The 22,690-nt window shown below is 40.7% G+C and overlaps 1 protein-coding gene across 7 annotated transcripts in view; it reads left to right on the top strand.

The window, feature by feature from the left end:
- The first annotated feature begins 1,842 nt into the window (after positions 1-1,842).
- LOC121863060 (cyclic AMP-dependent transcription factor ATF-7-like) overlaps positions 1,843-22,690 on the top strand; it is a 36,412-nt gene continuing 15,564 nt past the window's right edge. For 4 of the 7 annotated variants that reach the window (XR_006088314.1, XM_042361542.1, XM_042361540.1 and 1 more), the window contains exons 1-7: positions 9,256-9,357; positions 12,694-12,900; positions 13,755-13,869; positions 17,473-17,606; positions 19,958-20,169; positions 21,717-21,854; positions 22,265-22,423. Coding sequence is in view for 6 of the 7 variants with exons in the window: in XM_042361542.1 (XP_042217476.1) it covers positions 12,850-12,900; positions 13,755-13,869; positions 17,473-17,606; positions 19,958-20,169; positions 21,717-21,854; positions 22,265-22,423 (809 nt within the window). In the remaining variant the exon portion in view is untranslated. Of the gene's footprint in view, positions 1,934-9,255; positions 9,358-12,693; positions 12,901-13,754; positions 13,870-17,472; positions 17,607-19,957; positions 20,170-21,716; positions 21,855-22,264; positions 22,424-22,690 lie in introns of those variants that run through there. The other 3 variants (XM_042361538.1, XM_042361539.1, XM_042361537.1) reach the window with 3 other exon arrangements.

The raw sequence follows: 22,690 nt of genomic DNA, 5'->3' as shown, positions 1-22,690 counted from the left end.
ACGAAAGCTAAGGTACTCCGTTGTTTCCATTTTCCCGTGTGATTTTATATGGATATATATATATATATATATATATATATATATAGATGTATATACATATATATATATATATATATATATATATATATATATATATATATATATATATATATATATATATATATATATATATATATATATATTCAAGTATATATGTGTAGAGGTAATAGGATAGGATAAGATAGAGTTCTTGTAATTTTGCCCAAATTTATGAATAACAAAGGAACATAAGTGGAAATTTAGTAGATACGCAGTTCTGTGAATATACGGAGGCATACAGGAAGGTAAGCCCATCAAATTTTTGTATATACAATAAAGAAGAAGTCAAAATGAGTGAGACCAAGGACTCAGGCGGCAGAAGGAAGGCAAGGGTCAACAAACATGGAGGAAAGAAGAACACCGAAATGGACTAGCATGGACCATGGACTAGCATACCGAGCAACTGCCTACCTCACAGTGTTATTCCTTTGTCCCATAAACTTTACAGTTCAAACCTTCCTGCTTCAAATATCTTCAGTCGTTGGCAGGAGGTCGGTGTCTCGGAGAACAGATTTGACAGCGATAATCATCTCCTTTCTCACCGCTTTTCTTTCTTTTTTTAAGGAACATCTGGTCTGTAAATTTCCAGTAGAGCTCTCGCGGGATTGATTTAAGAGTCGAGACACGTTATGGTCCACAAATTATGACGAAAATACATTATCAAGTGTTTTATTCCTACCTCATTACTTGCTAACTTCGGGCGCAGCGCCCGAATAAAGTCGCTCTTTCATTTGATATAATAAAGCACTGAGCGATGAATATTCAAGTTAAACGTAACCCAGTGCTTCGTTTCTGCTAAAATCAAGCATACCTGCACTGTACTTTAGCTTAATTTTGTTTATATCCTTGAAATTAATACATGCAGGCAACAGCTGAGGGGTGACACGTTGGATTTTTTCTTTCCCGATTTTGTCGTTGTTATTGTATTTCGACTCTGAAACAAGTCTTTTGTGGTAGCTAAATTTCTTGTAAATCTACACATCTACCTAAATCATGTCTTTAATTTAAACTAATCAGAATAATTAATACTTCAAATGGTAAGACTATGAGCAATGAAGGAAATATATTTGTTTTCTTTGGGTAAATAAAGACGAACTATATAAATATGTTACTTTGTGTTTCTTACACAGGAATAGTTGTCTTGGTGATTACTTTCCTTGGAGGTTTATTGGAGTTAATGATACAGATGCACATCCTGTTGTGACTCCTCCATAAAGCTACTTATATAAGGGTGCGGGGAAAAAACTCATGTCCCGACTGTGTTGTTTCAAGCCATAGTGCTACTTGGCAAGTCACATCCCAGATATTTCGATCTTCATTTTCGTTTATATTATCTGTTGCCAGGGCTGCTAGAGCCGTTTGTACAGCTAAACTTTATTCATTACTAAAGAATTTCACTGTTTACTCTGTTTTATCGGGTTTGTTGGATCGGAATAAGTAATTTAAAGAAATAATTCACTGTTAGTTACATTAAGCAACAGCGAAATAAGTTTTTATTCATTCTGTTTAACTGAGTTTCTCTTCAGAATGAACAACATGTTCCTGGACAGTATAACTCTTATACTAGATATAAACTAACAAAATATTAAGCATATAATAAAAAATATTAGTATTTTAGTGAGAATAAAAGTAAACGAGGTAAAGGACATACAATGTAGACCGAGTTCATGTTAGATAATTAGAAGTGAACGATGCTTATTGGGAATTACGATGGTCTACTCGGTGAGTGAAGCAGTTTAGGCAACTCTTGATCAGCCTAGTTCAGCCAGTGCAGCGGTGATCTCTAGACGAGGTAACACGCGACTTAACACCCCTGTATCCACCAGCATGTGTTGTTGAAGTGATATACAGTGAGGTAATAGAATAATCATCCCTGTTTGTGACCTGTTCAATCGTAAAGGCCCGAAACAAGGTGTTTTATGGTACTAGGGGTAGTGAAACGTGTGCGCTTATCATTCATTCCCAAATAATAAGTAAGAACCATTGACCAAGGTTCTCAGTCACTAAGGAGTTTTCTTCCATACTTGTGCATCTTAAAACTCATCAACCACAGTGAACTGACGTCTGCCTCGCTTGTAATAATTTCCGGTGCGCTGAAAATTAGTGTCTGACATATGACGAGAAAAGTGGTTTGTGAGGTGTGGAAGGGATATCCTCGTTGTGATGGAGAGACGTGAACGAGAACGAAAGAATTTTAAGTGTGTTGAACACGTGATCAGTGTCGGGATTACCTGTGTTCCTGAAAAGTCTTTGAAAATAGTGGACCGTAATGTGTTTGTCAAAAGGGTTTACATTTTTTTTATTTCTCATCTTTTAGAATCTGGTTCCTTGGTGTATTGGTAAAGATGAAAAACGACACCCTATAACATTGTCCAGTCTTGGTTTCTTGACATGTAAAACAAAATATCAATAAAAACAGAGGCTTAGATGAGGAGTTTGTGCCTCTTGAAGTTGTAGGTGCTTCATTAATGGCCAGGACGAGAAGGAGTTTACATTCTGGCCAACTCTTGTGTTGCTGTCATGTAGTGAGAGTAACCTTAGTTATGATCTAGATAAGAATTTTAATTGGCATGTTAGCTCTGCGAGAATGTGCTGAAAATATGTTTTAAAGTTCTGCAACCATGGGCGGGGCACAACAGTAAGTGGCGACTTGTTCCCTCCCGCTCAGTGTCATCTGGCGTAGTTATGTTTCATGAAAATTTTCTGGTTTACCTTATTTTTTTTTTCTCTTAGTTTGAAGATCCAATAGATTGACCAAATTTATGTAGGTTATGAATACTCGTTCTGTTAAAGGGTTCATAGTACGATGCTTGTTGAAGAGGTCACACCCCACCCCAACTAACACCTTGCTTCTCCTCCTCACCTCCTCCCTCGTCCTCCTCACCTCTCACCGCCCACACCACCACAGTCACCACCCACACCACTACAGTCACCACCCACACCACCACAGTCACCACACAATCACCACACCACACCACCCACCACCACAGTCACCACCCACACCACACAATCACCACCCACACTACAGTCACCACCCACCACCACAGTCACCACCACCACCACCACACACAATCACCACACACAGTCACCACCCACCACAGTCACCACCCACACCACCACAGTCACCACCCACACCATACACCACACAGTCACCACCCACACCACCACAGTCACCACCCACAATCACCACCCACACCACACAGTCACCCACACACACAGTCACCACCCACCACACCACCACAGTCACCACCCACACCACACACAGTCACCACCCGCCAAACAGTCCACCACCACACACACACCAAACAGTCACCACCCACACCACCAGTCACCACCCACACCACAGTCACCACCACACCACACACAGTCACCCACCACCACACAGTCACACACCACACCAAACAGTCACCCACACCACCACACACACACACAGTCACCACCCACACACCACCACACCACACACACACCCACCACACAGTCACCACCCACACACACCACACACAGTCACCACCCACACCAAACAGTCACCACCACACCACACAGTCACCACCCACGCCACCACACAGTCACCGCTCACACCAAACAGTCACCACCCACACCACAGTCACCACCACACCACACAGTCACCACCCACGCCACCACACAGTCACCACTCACCACCACACAGTCACCACCCACACCACAGTCACCACCACACCACACGTCACCACCCACCACACAGTCACCACCCACGCACACCACACCACACCACACAGTCACCACCTACCACTCACCACCACACCACACCACACACCACACCACACCACACACCCACCACACCACACGTCACCACCCACGCCACCACACAGTCACCACCCACACCACACAGACCACCCACGCCACCACACCACACAGTCACCACCCACGCCACCACCCACAGTCACCACCCACCACAGTCACCACCCACGCCACCACACACCCACACAGTCACCACCCACGGCACCACACCACACATGTCACCACCCACACCAAACAGTCACCACCCACGCCACCACACCACACAGTCACCACCCACACCACACAGTCACTACCTACACCACACATGTCACCACCAACATCCCTCGTGGGGCAGCAAGGTGAAGCGGGATATAAACAACATTACTTGTATATTCCCGCCATAAACTATTGGAGCGTCAGATGAGCGTCGTCGTCCACATTTGCGTCTCTGGGAGAATCGGTGTGGCGCTAAAGATAGTCAAGGGCGTGAGGCTGCTGTGGCTGTTCTTGGCTCCACCAACCAAACGCCCAAGACTTCCACCTCCGCTGTCTACCCCCCTTACCTCCACTTCTCCCTAACTCTTCCTTCGCATGGTTCCTGCTGCATGTATAGTAATTTCAGACCATTATATGTGTTATCCCTTATCTTGTCTATTTTTGGTTTTCTCCACCAATCTGTGTTTAACGAGCCTAAAACTTTATGGTTATAGTTTCAATGTCTTAGGTTTATTATTCCTTAAATTAAATCGTTGTTTTAAGGACAGATTTTATATCTTCTTAAATCTTCAAGAAATATAAGTTTGTTTAGTGGTGGACAGAGTGGTAAGAGGGAGGGGTATGAGTGGTCATCTCCTCTGTAGTTAAGTAAATGTAAGTAGAGCTACACACACACAAGTCACCTGACACATATGTACAAATATATGATTAGTAAATCTTCATTGAAAATATGACTAAAAAACATTTATATTTCATCTATTCGTGTGTGTGTGTGTGTGTGGCATTTTACCTACTGATATCCACACGTAGCCTCTTTTTCCATTGGTCACTCAATTATGTGTCGTCCTGTAATAGTATTGTACTGTACATTAAGCTTGTTGGTGTTTTATGTATGTTTTTGTTTGGGTTTTGGGTGCTTTATTTTAGTTTTAGTTGGTGTTTTATTCGTGTTTTGTGTTTTGTTTGGGTATTATTTGGGTTTGTTGGTGTTTTACTTGTATTTTATTGATGTGTTATTTATGTTTTATTTGTGTTTTATTTATGTTTTATTGGTGTTGTATTTGTGTTTTGTTCTCACCATTTTGGTGTTTTTCTTGTTTATTTCTCCACTTGCTCATCTTATATAATGCAACATAACTTTTATTTGTTTTCACTGCATTTTTTCCCTCTTATAACAGTATCTTGTTTGCTGGTAAGGAAATCTCACCCATTGTTCTGTTTGCTGGTATTTGTTTGGTCGCTGTTTATAATATTTCCGCAAAAAACAAAAATAACATAAGAAACCAATCGGTAATTCACTGGTTTGAGATTTTATTATTCTCTGAGCTGTATTTTTTAAATAGAAGCAATATGTATCAATAGTGACATCATGAGGTTTAGGTGCATTAGCTTACCTTGTTGTTGTGACAGTGGCGCCTCCTCACAGTATACACTGGAACACATTCTCCTCTGTTTCTTTCATATGTTACGGAATGTGTTAAATATTTATATTTAAATTTATATTTATCTTTTTATACTTGTAGTTTCTATGTGCCATGCTTTCTCCCTGAAAGAAGAGGGGCATATTTACACTTGTAAGAAAAGGGGCATATGTACATCTGCAAGAAGCAAAGCATATGTACACCTGTATGGAGCAAGGTATAAATACTACTACTACTAATAATAATAATTAACGGTTTATTGAATGAGCATGGCAGCCAAAAGGCTGAAAATATACACTTACAAATATGATATATAATAACTAGGTGGGGAGGATGTTATACTACACGGCATTTCAACAGTGACAGTTCAAAAGGGTAATATTGACTGGGAGTGAATGAATACACTGGTTGATTACGAGTTGTTGATAATTTTTACAATGGTTGGGACTGGGCTGTTCTTATAGCGATCAATACGTACTCGTGTGGGTTGAATGCGGTTGTGGTGGTGAATAGTAATTCGCGGACGAGGGATCTCGGGTGGTAGTAGGAGCCGGTGTCGAGGATGGTGCAGAAGCTTCACACCAAGTTTGCAGATGAGATCGTGGTGATGGTCAGTGAGAGCCGAGGTATATATACACCTGTAAGAAGGAAGGCACATGTGCGCCTGTAAGAAGGAAGGCACATGTGCGCCTGTAAGAAGGAAGGCACATGTGCGCCTGTAAGAAGGAAGGCATATGCACACCCACTCTGCAAGACTAACAGCCAACCCCGAATGTTCCCCAGAAGCTGACATACACATGTTATGCACAATCATTCGTGATCGTTTAAAACTGAAACGTATAATTTGGCGAATGATGAAATTATTACTGGAAAGGGGGAGAAATTTATAGTTATCAGGTGCGCTCTGTGTGTAAATGCTAAATATTCTCTAAATAGTTACTGTGATTGTTTTACACATAATTTTTCCTTTGCGCACGCAAAAAAATAAAAACGTTCAAGAAAGCTACACTACCTTGTTTATTATTTGTTCTGTAAGTGAAACACCATCCAAGTAGAGTTTATTTGTCTGGAGGGAAGTGATAGTGTTGGGACAAGTGATAAAACTACCCCCGTGAAATATATACTCCCCTAGAAGATGAATGCTCGCAAGTGTTTTAATCCTTTCGCGACACGTAAACAAAATAGTCCCCATACTTTTGAACCAGCTGGCTTTCAGATATAATATCACTATGAAATAAGTACTGAATAAAGAGAGAGAAGCTGACAGCGAAAAACAAGGGTACGAACAATAAAAAAGTGAGTTGGGATGTTAATGTGGGCGGAGTCACAAACGCTGGTTGGTGTTAGGGTGGTGCACGGCCACAGCCTCACCACGTACACGCCCACCTTCCTACACACCAGGTCTAGTATACGTGGCTCGGCAGGGAGGCGGGAAAATAGCACTCACTGGAAAAGGCTGAAGGAGAGACTAATGCAGATTCAAGGAACACGATATGAATATAAATGTATGTAAAAACGACACATTTAATGGTGGTAGAGAAATGAGGCATCAAGCAGACAAGAAGAAAGGGAGGTTGCAACAGATGAAAGAACAAGGGCACACAAGAGGGAGTAAAGATGTAATGAAATAGACATGCAATCTTAAGGGTGAAAATAAGACTGTTCTAGATTTTAACGACAAAGTATTATAAGAAATAAGAAAGGGACTAATGAAGGGGTGTAAAAAAAAGTAAAGGAGCAGCTTCTGGCAGACGGGTGTTGACCGTGACGATGCACACACTGCTCATATCCTGTGTTGCAACGCTCCTTACCTCTTCATCGTGCCATCACAGTTAGTATTGTAATCCTCGTAAGTTTTGGCCCGAGGTTGAGGGGTCTTATCAGGGGCTCAAATATGGCACGATACTGTTTTGGTTCGTGTTTATGTGAGGGGGGAGGGGGGTGGCAAAGCATGTGTAATGCTAACTTGAAACTTTGAATTTAAATGAAAATTCAGGTTTGTTAGGGAAAATTTATCACCCCCAACATATACGTATCTTACGATATGGATATGTTGTGAGGTTCAAAGTTTACATAATACTATTTTGGGTGCACAGACTGACTAAAAACGCCTTTTATTATACTGTATAAACATACCCACAGGTCCCCAAAAAAGTATCAGATTCAGACTCTCTTCACTCCGAAAGCGTTTGCCCTTACATTTTTCTGGACTTGCGGCTTCTTCAATCTTGAGCTGTGACCCCTTGTGGAGCGAGCGTGTAGTGGACCCCACCGCCAGCTCCAAGCAAGGACACTCGACTGAGTAATGCCCCTTGAGATACTTATACTCCTCAATTAGGTCCCCCCTTGCCCGTCTATAGTATAAGTTTGGCAAGTTCAGGCTCTCCAATCTCTCAGGGTAGCTGAGGTGCCGAAGTGCAGGCATCAGTCTGGTGGCCTTCCTTTGAACATGTTCAACCAACTGACAGTCCCTAGCATGTCTCGGGGACCAGACGGGGTGACATAACGCCAGACGCTTCCGCTATGATGTCAAACCTAAAACCTCAGGTGAGATTCCTATTTTGTATCTCCGGAGGCTTCTTGTGGGTGAAGATGGATGAAACATCACTGTCAGCTGTGGCAGTGTTTTGATTTAATTTTGTTAGATTCTGGTCATCTGGACACACACACACACACACATCCTTGACCACCGAAGGGTCAAGACGTACCTGGCGCTCCTCTCGGAGCAGCCATATCAACTGTTAAGTTGGCCCATACCAACCCCCTCCCCTGAACCCTCCTCCCCACCGGAATATCAACAAGTTCTCGCCAGAAGTTACAATTTCATTTAGGAAAGGAACGGAACCAGTGTTAAACCGAGGTGAACAGTGGTGAACAGTGCTTAAGTCAGTGAGAACAACTCAACAGTAACAGTCGTACCCAAGATAACCTTCACACAGTGAGGTCCCAGGTACCCAGTGATAACGGCCCGTGAGACCCAACAACAACCAGCGATGTGTTAATCCGTCTACGATAGGAAGGCCTGGGACCAAACCTCACTCATATAACACCATCTGTGAGGGAATTACTACACCACATGTCCTTCATAACACCATCTGTGAGGGAATTACTACACCACATGTCCTTCATAACACCATCTGTGAGGGAATTACTACACCACGTCAAGTCCCTCATCACACCATCTGTGAGGGAATTACTACACCACGTGAGGTCCCTCATAACACCATCTGTGAGGGAATTACTACACCACGTCAGGCCCCTCATAACACCATCTGTGAGGGAATTACTACACCACGTGAGGCCCCTCATAACACCATCTGCGAGGGAATTACTACACCACGCCAGGTCCCTCATAACACCATCTGAGGGAACTACTGCACGTGAGTTCCTCCTAACACCATCTGGGAGGGAGTTACTACACTACGAGTTTGCTGTTCAACACCTACATTAATCTGTATGTTCACTGTATGTTCCTTTACCTTTCTCTAATGAAGGCTTTTGTTAAACCACCAATGTATGTAATAAGTCATTTATGTCCAATGTATATTTTCAGCCTTCGGGCTGCAGAATTTTCAATAAACCGTTAATTATTATTATTTATATATATATATATATATATATATATATATATATATATATATATATATATATATATATATATATATATATATATGCTGATAACCACAAGGAAAGAGGAAAACACGAAGTTCCCAAGCGCTTTCGTGTAATTCACATCTTCAGGGGTTATGGTTATGTTGTCGTAAAGATCTCGGCACCTTATCGTTAGCTTTAGCTCGGTGGTGTAGGTAAACAAAGCTCCGCCTACGTCATACGAGTTCAAGAGTGGATGGTGTTTGTACTCGAGAATATATTGTTTTCCGCGATGGTAAGATAAATAATCAAGAAATTATCACTGTTGTTGTACTGTTGAAAGCTTTCTGTTTGTGAACATGTCTTGAGTATCTGAAAAAAAGTTGTTTAGGAAAGTTTAACAGTGTTAAGTTGGATAGTAAGTGAAGGAAGGGCGACATGGGACAGGTATTGCATAACAAGTTGACTCGAGGTGTAATATGGCCAGTGTAAACCTTCCACCAGTGTTTCTGTAGATGTAATGTGTGTTATATGATGCATAGTACCTTGTGTTTGATTTACACATGCGTCATAGTAAACTAGTTAACTTTAGAGCAACTATACGAGGTGGGTATTAAGGATAATTCCCATGCCGTCATATATTCTCAGAATGTCTATTACCGGTTATAAACTACTAAGAGTTATTACCTAAAAATTATAAAGTGATCCTTCACCTAACTCAACCTACCTCTACCTAACCTAACAATGTATGTATATACTGTGTGTTATTTTCTCCGGCTAATATACGACTTGTGACCGTCAGCAGTTTGGTAATTATTGGGAGTGTTTTTAAACAGTTATGTATGGTAATTAAGAACATAAGAATGGAGGAAACTGCAGCAGGCCTATTGGCCCATACTGGGCAGTCCCGTTTACACCCAACCCCTATTGCTCGTATATCCATCCAGCCTATGTTTGAAGGCTGGACTGAAATAAAGTCCACAGGAGAAAAAGTCACATAACTTGTACACGTTGACAACACAATATATATATGATGGCATTGCACGTAGGTTAGGTTAAGTTAGGTTAGGTTAGGTTAGCTTCGGTTAGATTAGGCTTTTTCCGTGCCTTTTTATCTGTGACTTTTTTCTTGTGATTTTTTTTCCTGGATTCGTTTTAAGCTATCCAGCGTATTCGAGTTAATGATGATGTTTGGTAACTTGTTCCAGTCGTGCATTACTATATTTCCAAACCAATGTTTACCTATTTCGCGCTTAAATCTAAATTTGTCTAATTTAAAACCATTGTTATAAGTTCGCTCCTGGTTGGATAGTTTGAGTACCTTTGTAATGTCCCCTTTGTTTAGCCCTGACTTCCATTTATACACGTCTATCATGTCACCCCTCACTCTACGTCTCGAGGGAGTGCAAATTAAGATGCTTTAACCTGTCTCTATACTCAAGGTTCCTAATGCCCGGAATTAGTCTTGTCATTCTCCTCTGAATTCTTTCCGAGGATTCTATATCCATTCTGTAATACGGTGACCAGAATTGAACAGCGTAATCCAAGTGAGGTCTGACAAGCGCAAGATATAGTTTTAGGATGACCTTGCTAGTCTTGTAACTAACACTTCTTTGTATGAACCCGAGTACAGCTCCTCCCCGACTTACGACCATCCGGGCCTACGACCGCCCCAGTCGTACCAAAATTTTGTCAAATTACACATTTTCGAGTCCTTCTGGTGGTAGCAGTGTTCTCAGACAATAGAGTCATCTCTCGATTTTCATGGATTTAATTTGCACTGTTTTTAAATAACACTGCATGTATTTTAGTGTTAAATTAATGCCTATTTTTAAAATAACACAAAGTTTATTAAAATAGCTCGGTTTTGAAACGAGCGCCAGGTAGAGTAGTTCAGTACCTCATTGCTTTCCTACTTGACGAGAAAGGAAAACCTAACGGCACCTGACCCTCGGCAATCAACGTCTGGCATCTGGAAAGCTCCCACTTCTCTTCCCCATCACCAGCTCTGTCAGGTGACTCCCTCCCCCCTCCATCTCTCCTCCACACCCCTAGTTCCCGCACACCGTCCCGGCCATTGTTCAACATAAATACTTGCACAAATTTTTATTTAAAATCTATTTTCTTACTAGTGTTTTATTAGTTTCCCTTCTATTATTGTAAATAAAACATATTGAAGGAAAGAATGTACGTAGATAAACAAATTACACTTTTTAAGGAGCGTTCCCCTAATCCCTGTCATTGCCTTTATTTTTTATGGGATATTTAAGTTTGATTTACACATTTTTTATTTACACGGCTAATCTCCAGGACATAACTATCGTCTAAATCGAGAGATGGCCGTTCCCGAATAATTTATTCAGAATATATTTAAATACAGTATTGAATCAAACTAGAATATTTAATTTCTAACTGTAATGTTTGGGCCATGGGACAAAGTAATCAAAAGAAATTCACTATTTTTTTAAATGTAATGGTCATCCTACCACCTTTGTTGACTTGGGAAAACCAGAGTTAAAATATGTGAACAAAAACATCCATATTGACATGTTTCTTGGTGATGTGATGAACTCAAGGTTCCCGGAGGTATTAAGGTGGATTATAATTTACCGGTTTGTTTACAGCTGTCTGCCTTTTTTTCTTTTCTTTTTTACAATTTACATAACTCTTCTATTACACAGTATGGTGTAAATCTTCATCATTAGGTGTAATAAAATCCCATGGCCCAAATGCCCTCCCTACATATAGTTCATGGCCCCAAACATCCGGGGTCGTGGCCCATGGCCCAAATGTCTTACCATCTTGAGTGTTGGGTACCCTATTTGTAATGTCCCACTGCTTAACTTAACCTCACCCTACCCAACCTAACCTAGCCTTACCTAATGACTAGGCATTGGTACACTTCATCTTTGCAGTAGGAAACTCAAAGTTCCATCAACTACAACACTAAAAATTGAGAAAATACTGAACACAACAGTACAGGGAAGAGATCTTTACTTACTGTACATTACACTTGTTTGTAGGGTGTCCATAAAACACTCATACATATTCATGCTTTTTAAGGTTTCAATTTATGAGTACAGTACAGTGTACTACTCCTTGTACTGTAGATGCCCTCTACTGTATATACGAGTACAGCTCCTCCCCGACTTACGACCTACTCGACTTACGACCGCCCGCACTTACGACCTGCCTCGGTCGTACCAAAATTTTGTCAAATTACGTATTTTCGAGTCCCAACGTCAGTACACAGAGAACATTTTTGTTTGTTATTCACTTTTTAAAGTGACTGGCAAGCTTAAAAGTGAGAGTTCTGTGGTGCTGAGAAGAAAAAGAGACCCTCATTTTAGATTGTCTATGTATTATTTAAGCATTTTCGACTTATGACCTGGATTTGGGTCCCTTACCCCGTCGTAAGTCGGGGAGGAGCTGTATACTGTAGCTAATGTATACAAGTATCCCTTGATATGCAAATGGGTTAGGTTCCCGTTTACCGTTTTCACACTGTGTTTCATATTGTTACGCTCGACAGGGTTATCGACACTTTTTTTTTTACTGCACTGTACTTTATATATGTATGTATGTATTTTAATGTTTCTTATTAAGAATTTTAATGTCTTTTTTTTTTCAGAGCCGTAAAAGGCATCACGCTGGCAGGCTATTGACAATTTTTTAAGATCCAGTTGGGCCAGGCAGGCTCCCAACATAAGTGGTCCAAGTCCTGCACACTACTACTATCAAATATCTTGAAGGAAAACCTTAATTGGGCATTAGTCCAGATTCAGCCATGGGAGAGGTTGATAAACCTTTTGGGTGTCCCCAGCCTGGCTGTGGCATGGTAAGAATATTATTATGAATTTTCTTATTTTATTGCTAGCACAAGGAATTTTTTTTTAGTATAATATAGAACTTAATCGAAAATATTGAATGATTTGGTAGACTATCTGACAAAAATACCATTTGAATGTATGGTAGAATATACAAAATAACCCTGGTGAAAAGTACAGTATTAATGTAATCAGAGAGCCTGGTGACTGACAGCAACTACTCTACTGGGGCCTGAGGCTTTTCCTTGTGTTACCAGAGCCTACAAGAAATATCATGGGAGGATCAGTGGAGTTTTTAAGCAAATATAGAAAATCTTTATGAGAAAATGTTTGACCAGTTGAACCACAGTGAGAGGCAGATTATAAGGAAGTGACATAAGACTGTTAACATTTGTTTGCATCATAATTTTTTTTATTTGAATTCGTTATACTGGCTAAAAAAACCTCTACAGATTAAAGAAACTACAGTTTGTAAGTACAGTACTGTTTATGTTTCTTGAGGTATGTCACCATGGCTCTTTAACTAACAAACCCATAGTTGTAAAAGACAATATTATGAATAATGGTGTGAAGTTATCATCCCTGGACTCTCACCAAGATCACTTGTGTTTGTGTGGTAAAGTCTTTTTTGCCTTGATGGTCTAAGTTAGGGATCTTCAAACACAAAACCATTTTTCTAACACTATGGTATTAGTGTACAATACAGTATTACTGTATCTTATTTGGAAGTAAATTCTTTAACTATTTATTTGTTGCTTCTGTTAAAAATAAAACATTTAGGCTGCTGATGCTAATACCCTTAAGCTTACAAGTTATAATAACCACAGTGAATAAATTTTTGGTACAATTTTGGTATTTCTCATAGAGCTTCACTAATGAGGATCATCTGACAGTGCATCGTAGACGTCATGAGATGCAACTTACAGTCAACGGAGATCATCACACATCATCTCTAGTCAAACATCATGGATACATAATTGGTAAGGAACACTTTTGGAAGTTAAATAACATAAGTACTGTACAGTTATACAGTGTAATAATTTTTATGTTTCTTTATACAGTGGGGTATGCTATAACGAACGGATCCTACTACGAATATTCCTATAACGAACGGTTTTACCTATAAAATTGAGAATGCTATAACGAACGCAACTCCTACAACGAACGCGGATGAATACGGGACTATTTCGTCTGGCAAATGAATATTGTTGTACCGCGACCCACAACAAGAGCGTCAGGCGCCATCTTTGTCTCATTGTGTAGCCAGTGCACCACTGTTATTGTTGAAATTTCGTCTTTTGATGTGGAAATACGAGTTATTTGTATAAATATTTTGTTATACAAGTGTACAATTGTAACAATGAATCGTCCAAAGCGAGTGAGAAAGCTCATAACTCTTGAAACTAAGAAAGAAATCATAAAGAAACGCGAGAATGGAACAAGCATTGTGAAACTTAGTGATGAGTATGGGATGGCTAAATCGACTATATGTACGATTTTGAAGAATAAAGAGGAGTTGAAAACTGTGCAAGTGGCTAAGCGAATCTCTAGACTTAGCAAAGCAAGGTGTAATGTAATTGAGGAGACGGAAAATTTACTCTTAGTGTGGATAAAGGAGAAATAAATGGCAGGTGATAGCATTAGTGAAGCTATAATTTGTGAGAAGGCCAGACAATTGTTTGAGGATCTTAAAGCCAAGACTCCCAGTGGAAGTGATAGTGATGTGCCAGCATTTAGGGGTACCAAGGGGTGGTTTACTGGTTTCAGAAGGAGAGATAAATTACATAGTGTTGTGAGACATGGTGAATTGGTGATGCTGCTAGGGCAGATAAGGAAGCAGCTAAGGAACACCATGACATTTTTTTGAATATTATTAAAGAGGGAGGCTTTGTTTCTCAGCAGGTATTCAACTGTGATGAAACTGGACTTTTTTGGAAAAAAATGCCACGCCGTACATACATTACCAAGGAGGAAACTTCTGTCCCTGGCCATAAGCCAATGAAAGACCAGCTTACCCTCCTTCTTTGTGCTAATGCTTCTGGTGACTGCAAGATAAAGCCACTCCTTGTGTACCATGCACAAAACCCCAGAGCTTTCAAAAACATTAGGAAGACCCGCCTTGGTGTTATGTGGCGGTCAAACCCAAAGGCTTGGGTGACCAGGAGTCTTTTCTCTGAGTGGGTGATTGAGGTGTTTGGACCCAGTGTTCGGGAATACCTCAGGGAGAATAATCTTCCACTGAAAGCTTTGTTGGTGATGGACAATGCACCAGCCCACCCTCCTAATTTGATGGTTGAATTGCCAGAGGAGTTCAATTTCATCACTGTGCACTTCTTGCCACCCAACACAACACCTCTCTAACTTTAAGAAGCTGTACACAAAGGCACTGTTTAGAAAATGTTTTGCGTCCACTTCTTCCAGTGATGCTAGTTTGAAGGAATTTTGGAAGAGTCACTTCAATATAGCAGATGCTGTGTTTTTAATTACCTCAGCCTGGAAAGAGGTTACTGTGAGGTGTGTCTGTGCTGCTTGGAGGCCATTGTGGCCTGAATGTGTGCTTCAAAGAGACTTTGAAGGCTTTGAAGAGTTAGAGGAAGAGGCTGTTGTACATGAAATTGTCTCTCTGGATAATTCCATGGGCCTGGAAGTGGATGATGATGATGTTGAGGAGTTGGTGGAAGAGCACAGTAAGGAGCTGTCCACTGAGGAGCTGCTTGAGCTTCACAAAGAAGAAAATGAGACACTGAAGTGGAGCTTAACTTCTGAGGAGTCAGGGGAGGATGAGGACAAGGAGGAAAGCCGCATCATTCCAGCCAAAGATCTCAAGGATGTGTTCTTTTGCTGGAGCAAACTGTCCAAGCTTGCTGAGGATTATCATCCTGATGTTGATTCTGTGCAAAAGGCCATCATTGTGTTTAATGACAATGTTATGAACTACTTTTGGAAGGTCAAGAAATCAAGGTTGAAGCAGCCAACCCTGGATTCCTTCTTTAAAAAAGTAACAAAAGAACCTACAGACAAAGTGCCTGTAAGACAGTCACCAAAGAGGGCTAGGAAGGATGACTCCTCTCCTTCCACCTCTCCTCCCCCTTCCCCCCTCCCCCTCTGCCTCCTATCCTGCATGCTAACAACACTAAGGTAAGATAAAGTACCGTATTTTTTACATTTTCCACAGAAAATTTTCAGTGTTAAGTGGTTGTATTTGGGGGCCTGGGACGGATTAATCCTATAACGAACGAGGTTCTAGAACCAATAAGATTCGTTATAGCATACCCCACTGTATTTTAAATGTTTCTGGATATTTTTGAGAGATGTAAGAAGATGGAAAGTTTTATGCTCCCTCTAGCCCTTACCTCACTTAATGGGAGATGGTTAGAATCAAGAGCATAATTATACACAACACTCAGTCTCCTTGAATTTGTTAGTTAACCATTCTTACTTCTGTAATCAATGTAGTCTACTTTGGTGCTTCCCTTCCTCTACATGGTCCCAAATCTGGCCTACCCCTGATGCTTCACACATGCCAGTACTGCTCTTTAGTTGTAGGTCTATCCCTCAAAGTTACGCTGTACATTCCTGAATTTACGCGGGAAGTGGCGCGGACAAGCTGCGTGCGAGGTCGCTCTTATGTCACCGCTGATGTCAGATGACGTTTCGGACTGTGATTGGTCTATTTAACCTTGCTTGCCCAGTCAGCAAAACATTACTGAGTTCTTCACCCGCCACCCACCACAGCCAGCCCAAGTCAGTGATAGTGAGGGTATGGACTTTGAGGGGTTTGACGCGGAGGCCCTGCTAGCCTCTGTGGTGGATAGAGACACAGTTGAGGGCCAATAATCTGCCCTCTGCCTCGGAACCAACCCCCCCATCCCTGTGTGCCCAGCCATATCTTCTACTAACGTAAGTGTTAAAAAACCTAATATTATTGATATTTCTCTTAAGTATTAATTGCGTGTGCATACCATCATAAAATTAAGATGTTATTTTTACTACAACGTACGTACAGTATTGTGTCGGAAAAAGTGTAGTCTGGCGGTCGGCCCAGTCTCTATTTCAATTAATCCCATATGTTCTGTTATTTCGTTTACGTGTTTCGCGTTATATGCGAACCTCCATGGGTTTAATTGACCGCGTAAAACGAGACTATACTGTACAGGGAAAGGAAATTACTGTCTAGAACGAATGGCTCTGTCCCCGCTGCAAAAATGCCAGCAACTTTAAAACTACCCTTAGACATTCTTGGGTACATCCAGGGTGTCATCTGCGAATAATAGTGGACCGGGAAATAAAAATCCACGAATTATGCAGGTGTTCTGTATAATTAACTCTGAAGATCTGTATTCATTCAGTCTCGTCAGCTCTTCTCTGTCAAGCTTATTACTGTTCACTGAAATTATACATCTTTTGTAAACGATTATTACTTTGGTGTCGTTTATATTCCCTTTCAATATCTGTTGTAGGTTTCACCAAGATAAGCATTCTTCTTAACTCTTTCATGTCTTTAATGTTCATCCTGAGAATAAGAATTGTAGGTCTTTGCAGATTTAAAAAATCACTTAAAGTTTTTTTTTCCTGTGTTGCAGACCAGACACCTACTCCAACAAGGTTCTTACGGCAATGTGAGGAAGTGGGACTGTTCCAGGAAATAAACTTGAACCCCTTTGATGAACAGTTTAGAAGAGCATCACTTCTCAGGTCACATCACTCTCTCACTGAGGTAAAGACACTTCTCAGGTCATGTCACTCTCTCACTGAGGTTAAGACACTTCTCAGGTCACGTCACTCTCTCACTGAGGTTAAGACACTTCTCGGGTCACGTCACTCTCACTGAGGTTAAGACACTTCTCAGGTCACGTCACTCTCTCACTGAGGTTAAGACACTTCTCAGGTCACGTCACTCTCTCACTGAGGTTAAGACACTTCTCAGGTCACGTCACTCTCACTGAGGTTAAGACACTTCTCAGGTCACGTCACTCTCTCACTGAGGTTAAGACACTTCTCAGGTCACGTTACTCTCTCACTGAGGTAAAGACACTTCTCAGGTCACGTCACTCTCTCACTGAGGTTAAGACACTTCTCAGGTCACGTCACTCTCACTGAGGTTAAGACACTTCTCAGGTCACGTCACTCTCACTCTCTTCACTGAGGTTAAGACACTTCAGGTCACATCACTCTCTCACTGAGGTCACGTTCTCACTCACTTCTCAGGTCTCACTCTCTCACTGAGGTAAAGACACTTCTCAGGTCACGCCACTCTCACTGAGGTAAAGACACTTCTCAGGTCACGTCACTCTCTCACTGGAGGTTAAGACACTTCTCAGGTCACGCTCTCTCACTGAGGTTAAGACACTTCTCAGGTCACGTCCTCTCACTAAGGTTAAGACACTCAGGTCACGCCACCTCACTGAGGTTAAGACACTCAGGTCACTCTCACTGAGGTTAAGACACTTCTCAGGTCACGCCACTCTCACTGAGGTTAAGACACTTCTCAGGTCACGCCACTCTCACTGAGGTTAAGACACTTCTCAGGTCACATCACTTCTCACTGAGGGAGACACTTCTCAGGTCACGCATTTCTCACTGAGGTAAAGACACTTCTCACTCTCACTGAGGTAAAGACACTTCTCAGGTCACGTCACTCTCTCACTGAGGTTAAGACACTTCTCAGGTCACGTCACTCTCACTGAGGTTAAGACACTTCTCAGGTCACGTCACTCTCTCACTGAGGTTAAGACTTCTCAGGTCACGTTACTCTCTCACTGAGGTAAAGACACTTCTCAGGTCACGTCACTCTCACTGAGGTTAAGACACTTCTCAGGTCACGTCACTCTCACTGAGGTTAAGACACTTCTCAGGTCACGTCACTCTCTCACTGAGGTTAAGACACTTCTCAGGTCACGTTACTCTCTCACTGAGGTAAAGACACTTCTCAGGTCACGTCACTCTCTCACTAAGGTTAAGACATCATACAGTCTTACATAATTACAACAGGAACCTAAAAATCAGTAGGATAAGAGACACAAATTAGGAACTGATTGAGCTATTTTATACAGATGATTTGGCTCTTGTAACGTGATGTAGAAAGAAGTTGCAAGTGTCAGTGAATAAATTGAAAGAAAAGTTTGTAATAATAGGAAGTTTATAGTCAATATGAGTGAAAGAAAACGAATAAGAGTGAATCAAGGAGACAGAGAAAAAGATAATTTGAATGAAGAGAATGAAAGTGATGTGTACCTGATCATGGATGGAACATGTGTGAGGCAGTAGAGAAATATATTAAAAAATGACAAAAGTTTGGAATTATAGAGGAATAATTACACTTACTTTATTGTCTGACTGTGAGTCATGGATGAAGGACACATGCAAGAATTAAATATAGAAGTGATGAGAATGATTTTCTTGAGAGCAGTACACAGGGTGGATAGTGTGTTGGAATACAGAAATAATGAGTTGTGGGAATGTAAGAATTGTGAGATAGAGAGCTAACCAAGGTGCACTTAGCTGATGTAGCAATTGTGAGAGCATATGAAGTGAAAAACTTAACAAATGTAGATAGTAAGAGAAATATGGGAAGACCTAGAAGGAAATGGATGAGTTCGGTGAAGGTCATAGTAGGTGAGGGTAATAAGCATCCAGGAAACAGCTGTGTGTGTGAATGGTGAGATACTTCAGCCTCAAGGGTTGCGTATTCTTAGGGATGAAGATACAACTGGTGGGTAATGTTATGTTGAGTCAACTAACAGATAATCTGCTTCTGGAGGTCTAATACTGGAACATATCCTTTAGAGTACAGCAGTAAGAATGGACAAATGACAACAAGTGATGAGAGAGTCTGTCTTTGACCCTAGTTTTTGCTGCTCCTTATTATTGTAGAAATAGGCTAGAGAGTGTTAAGAAACATCAATGTTTTATACATGTAAACTATACCTGTATGCATCTATTTCATTTTTTTATTTCAAATGTTTGTTTAATTTTTTCAGTATCGTTGTTTCTTTTAGGTAAATATTCATGTTTAATTTTTTCAGTATCGTTGTTTCTTTTAGGTAAATATTCACTTTTCTCGTCCAGGCTCTTGGAGGGAATGGAGGAGAAAGCCTTGACACACCACGAGTACTCCCACCTGTAGATTCTGATGAAACTATTTCTTCCACGTCTCGAGATGATGTGTCTGTCACGTCAACCACGGCCATGACCACTGCCACCATCACCACGTCTAGCATCTCTGCATCTCGTTTACAAACTACCACCTCGGGCTGCACTCCACCGCAGTCCTCTTCAAGGTAAGAAACTTTCTTTCTTCAGTCTTGGATAATGCAATGGCATATGACCTAAGCTGTTGCGTTGCCAGGGATGTTATGACCACAATCAATCAATTAGTCTGGGATGCTGTTTCCTATTGTATACAATATACTTTACAAGGTAGGCAAAATTTAGAGTGGGTGAAGACTCACTCCTCCCTAGCTGCTGTAACATGTGTTCTGTTAAGTTATTCTCTCTTCACAAGGCCAAAATGTCTAATTTGAGCATTATTGAAATTATGTTGATTATGTGGAATTTTAAATATTGCTCTGTGGACATAAATCAGAGATGGCTGCAACAATGTATAGATTATTTAGATTAATTTTAAGTAGTACCCTGAGTGGCCAACTTAAAAATTCACAGTCAATTGTTCTAAATCAATTATTTTAATATACAGTAGTACCCAGTTACTCGGTCAATTGGACCCATGGGGTACCGCAGAAAGTGAAAACCACGTAAAGTGAACAACAGAACATATGGGATTAATTCCAATAGAGACTGGCCTGACCCCCAAACTCCACTTTTTCCAACACAATACCTATGTTGTAGTAAAAATAACATCTTAATTTTATGATGGTATGCTCACACAATTAATATTTAAGAGAAATACAGTCGCCAGGTTAATGTCCATTCAAATAATGGACTTAAATTCCCTCCCAGCTCACTAGCTCCTACCTCTGAGAAATGTTTCGGTGAAAACACTAGATTTTAATGTTTAGTAATAAATAATACCTCAGACTAAAGTTAGGATAATATAATTGACATTTCTGGATTCCTTGCAGGTCAGGGAATATTTTGAATGTAAACTTCATATATTTTGCACAAACGATAAAATATTTGCTTTGTGTAAACCAAATTATTACATTAGATCTAAAATTTGTATGTTTAATGCCAAATCCATGATGTTTATATTCAAAATGATCATCATATTGTAAGAATTCCAGCAATGTAAATTATATTCTGGCCGGGTAATTTGTATGAATTTTATGAGCTAAATACAAAAAAATATACTTCACGCGTATATGAGTAGATGCACCGCGGAAAGTGAAAGTCCGGTTCTGGCAAGGTACCGCGTAAGTGAGAAATCGTGGAAAGTGAAACAGTGTAAAGCGGGGTAATACTGTAGTGCAGTAAACTGTAAAGATGAGTGGTTCTATTTGTGTAAGATGGGGATATGAGGCAGTACAGAATGTTGAATATTGTTGTTCTTTCTTGCCATTAATTTTTTTTTTGTGCATTATTACATCAAATCATTATCCATAAAGAAGATAATTTATTTATAAATAGCAAACAACTCATCATGGAGTCATTATGAGCAATATAGTTAACAGATTATTCATCCTTAACACTTCACCCCCCCTAGGGTACCAGACCTGGGCTCAAGGTGTTGGAACTTTCTTGTATGCTTGGATCTTACTCAGCTGAAGCTTACATGTGGAGGGAGGGTCATAACCCATGTCTGGTAAAAAGACCAGGTGACCTAAATGATGAAATCTAAGTAGGTCCTTTGTGTGTCTTTGTCTTCCAGAGTCATAGAAGTCGAGGGAGACCTAGACAAGACTGAACAATTACCCAGACGGCTCTCTCTCAACGTCTCTTCAGCCGCTGAAGCAAGTCAACAGTCAAGCTCTGTGATATCCACACCTACACCTGTCATTACTGCAGGGTAAGTTGTATCTGTCATCTAATCTCTAAATACAGCGTACTGGGATTTAGGTGTAATTTATGTAGATATTGTGATTATGTATACAGAAAATATTAACCCTTTGGCCCCAGGTGACGTTCCAGAACGTTTGCCTATTTTCCCGCCTTTTTTATTATTATTATTTTTGGAAAACTTGATTTTTTTTCCAATTTATCCCTGCGGGGTGGGGGGTACTGCCAGCAGCACCTTAACCCAGGGCTTAAGGGTTAAGCATGAGCTCTGATACGGAATAATAATGTACAGTTTAACAAGTTTACTGACTTATCGTTCTCTGAAACTTGCATAATTTTGATGGTAGATTATGTTGTCCAAAATGTTAGGAAAGAAAGACTAACAACTTTGAAATGTTTTGGTGGATTATTGTCTTGCAGGCCATCAGTGACCCAGTCCCTTGGTGTAGTGGATGTGGCTGGTGGGAGTGTGAAGATAAATGGGCTGGCACAGTCCTCCCCCCAGCAGCCAGCCCTCTGTGCTGCCGCCAGCTGTGTCCCTCCATCTCCAAGTGCCACTGTCCTTCAGCTGCTCCTCAGGTCTGTTACCAATACCTTACAAGTACTCCACTCAACTTAAATCACAAAATATTGTTCTCCGGTAATATAAAATTTAAATTTTTATCTTCCTCTCTTAACTTACAGTACAGTAGATGGATACACTAACATATCTCAGAATATTTTAATTTTGAAAGGAAAATTTAATGTGGATCACATCAAGGGATTTAGGAATCTCAAAATTGAGAGTAGGGTAAGATGGTGCAAGAGTAGTGTCAAAAGTGACAGGAATTGTTTTCAGTAAGTGGG

Source organism: Homarus americanus, unplaced genomic scaffold (assembly GCF_018991925.1).
Source record: "Homarus americanus isolate GMGI-L3 unplaced genomic scaffold, GMGI_Hamer_2.0 scaffold54679, whole genome shotgun sequence".
NCBI classification, from domain to species: Eukaryota; Metazoa; Arthropoda; class Malacostraca; order Decapoda; family Nephropidae; genus Homarus; species Homarus americanus.
The sequence above is the reverse complement of the archived record's forward strand: the minus strand, read 5'-3'. Positions and strand labels throughout refer to the sequence as shown.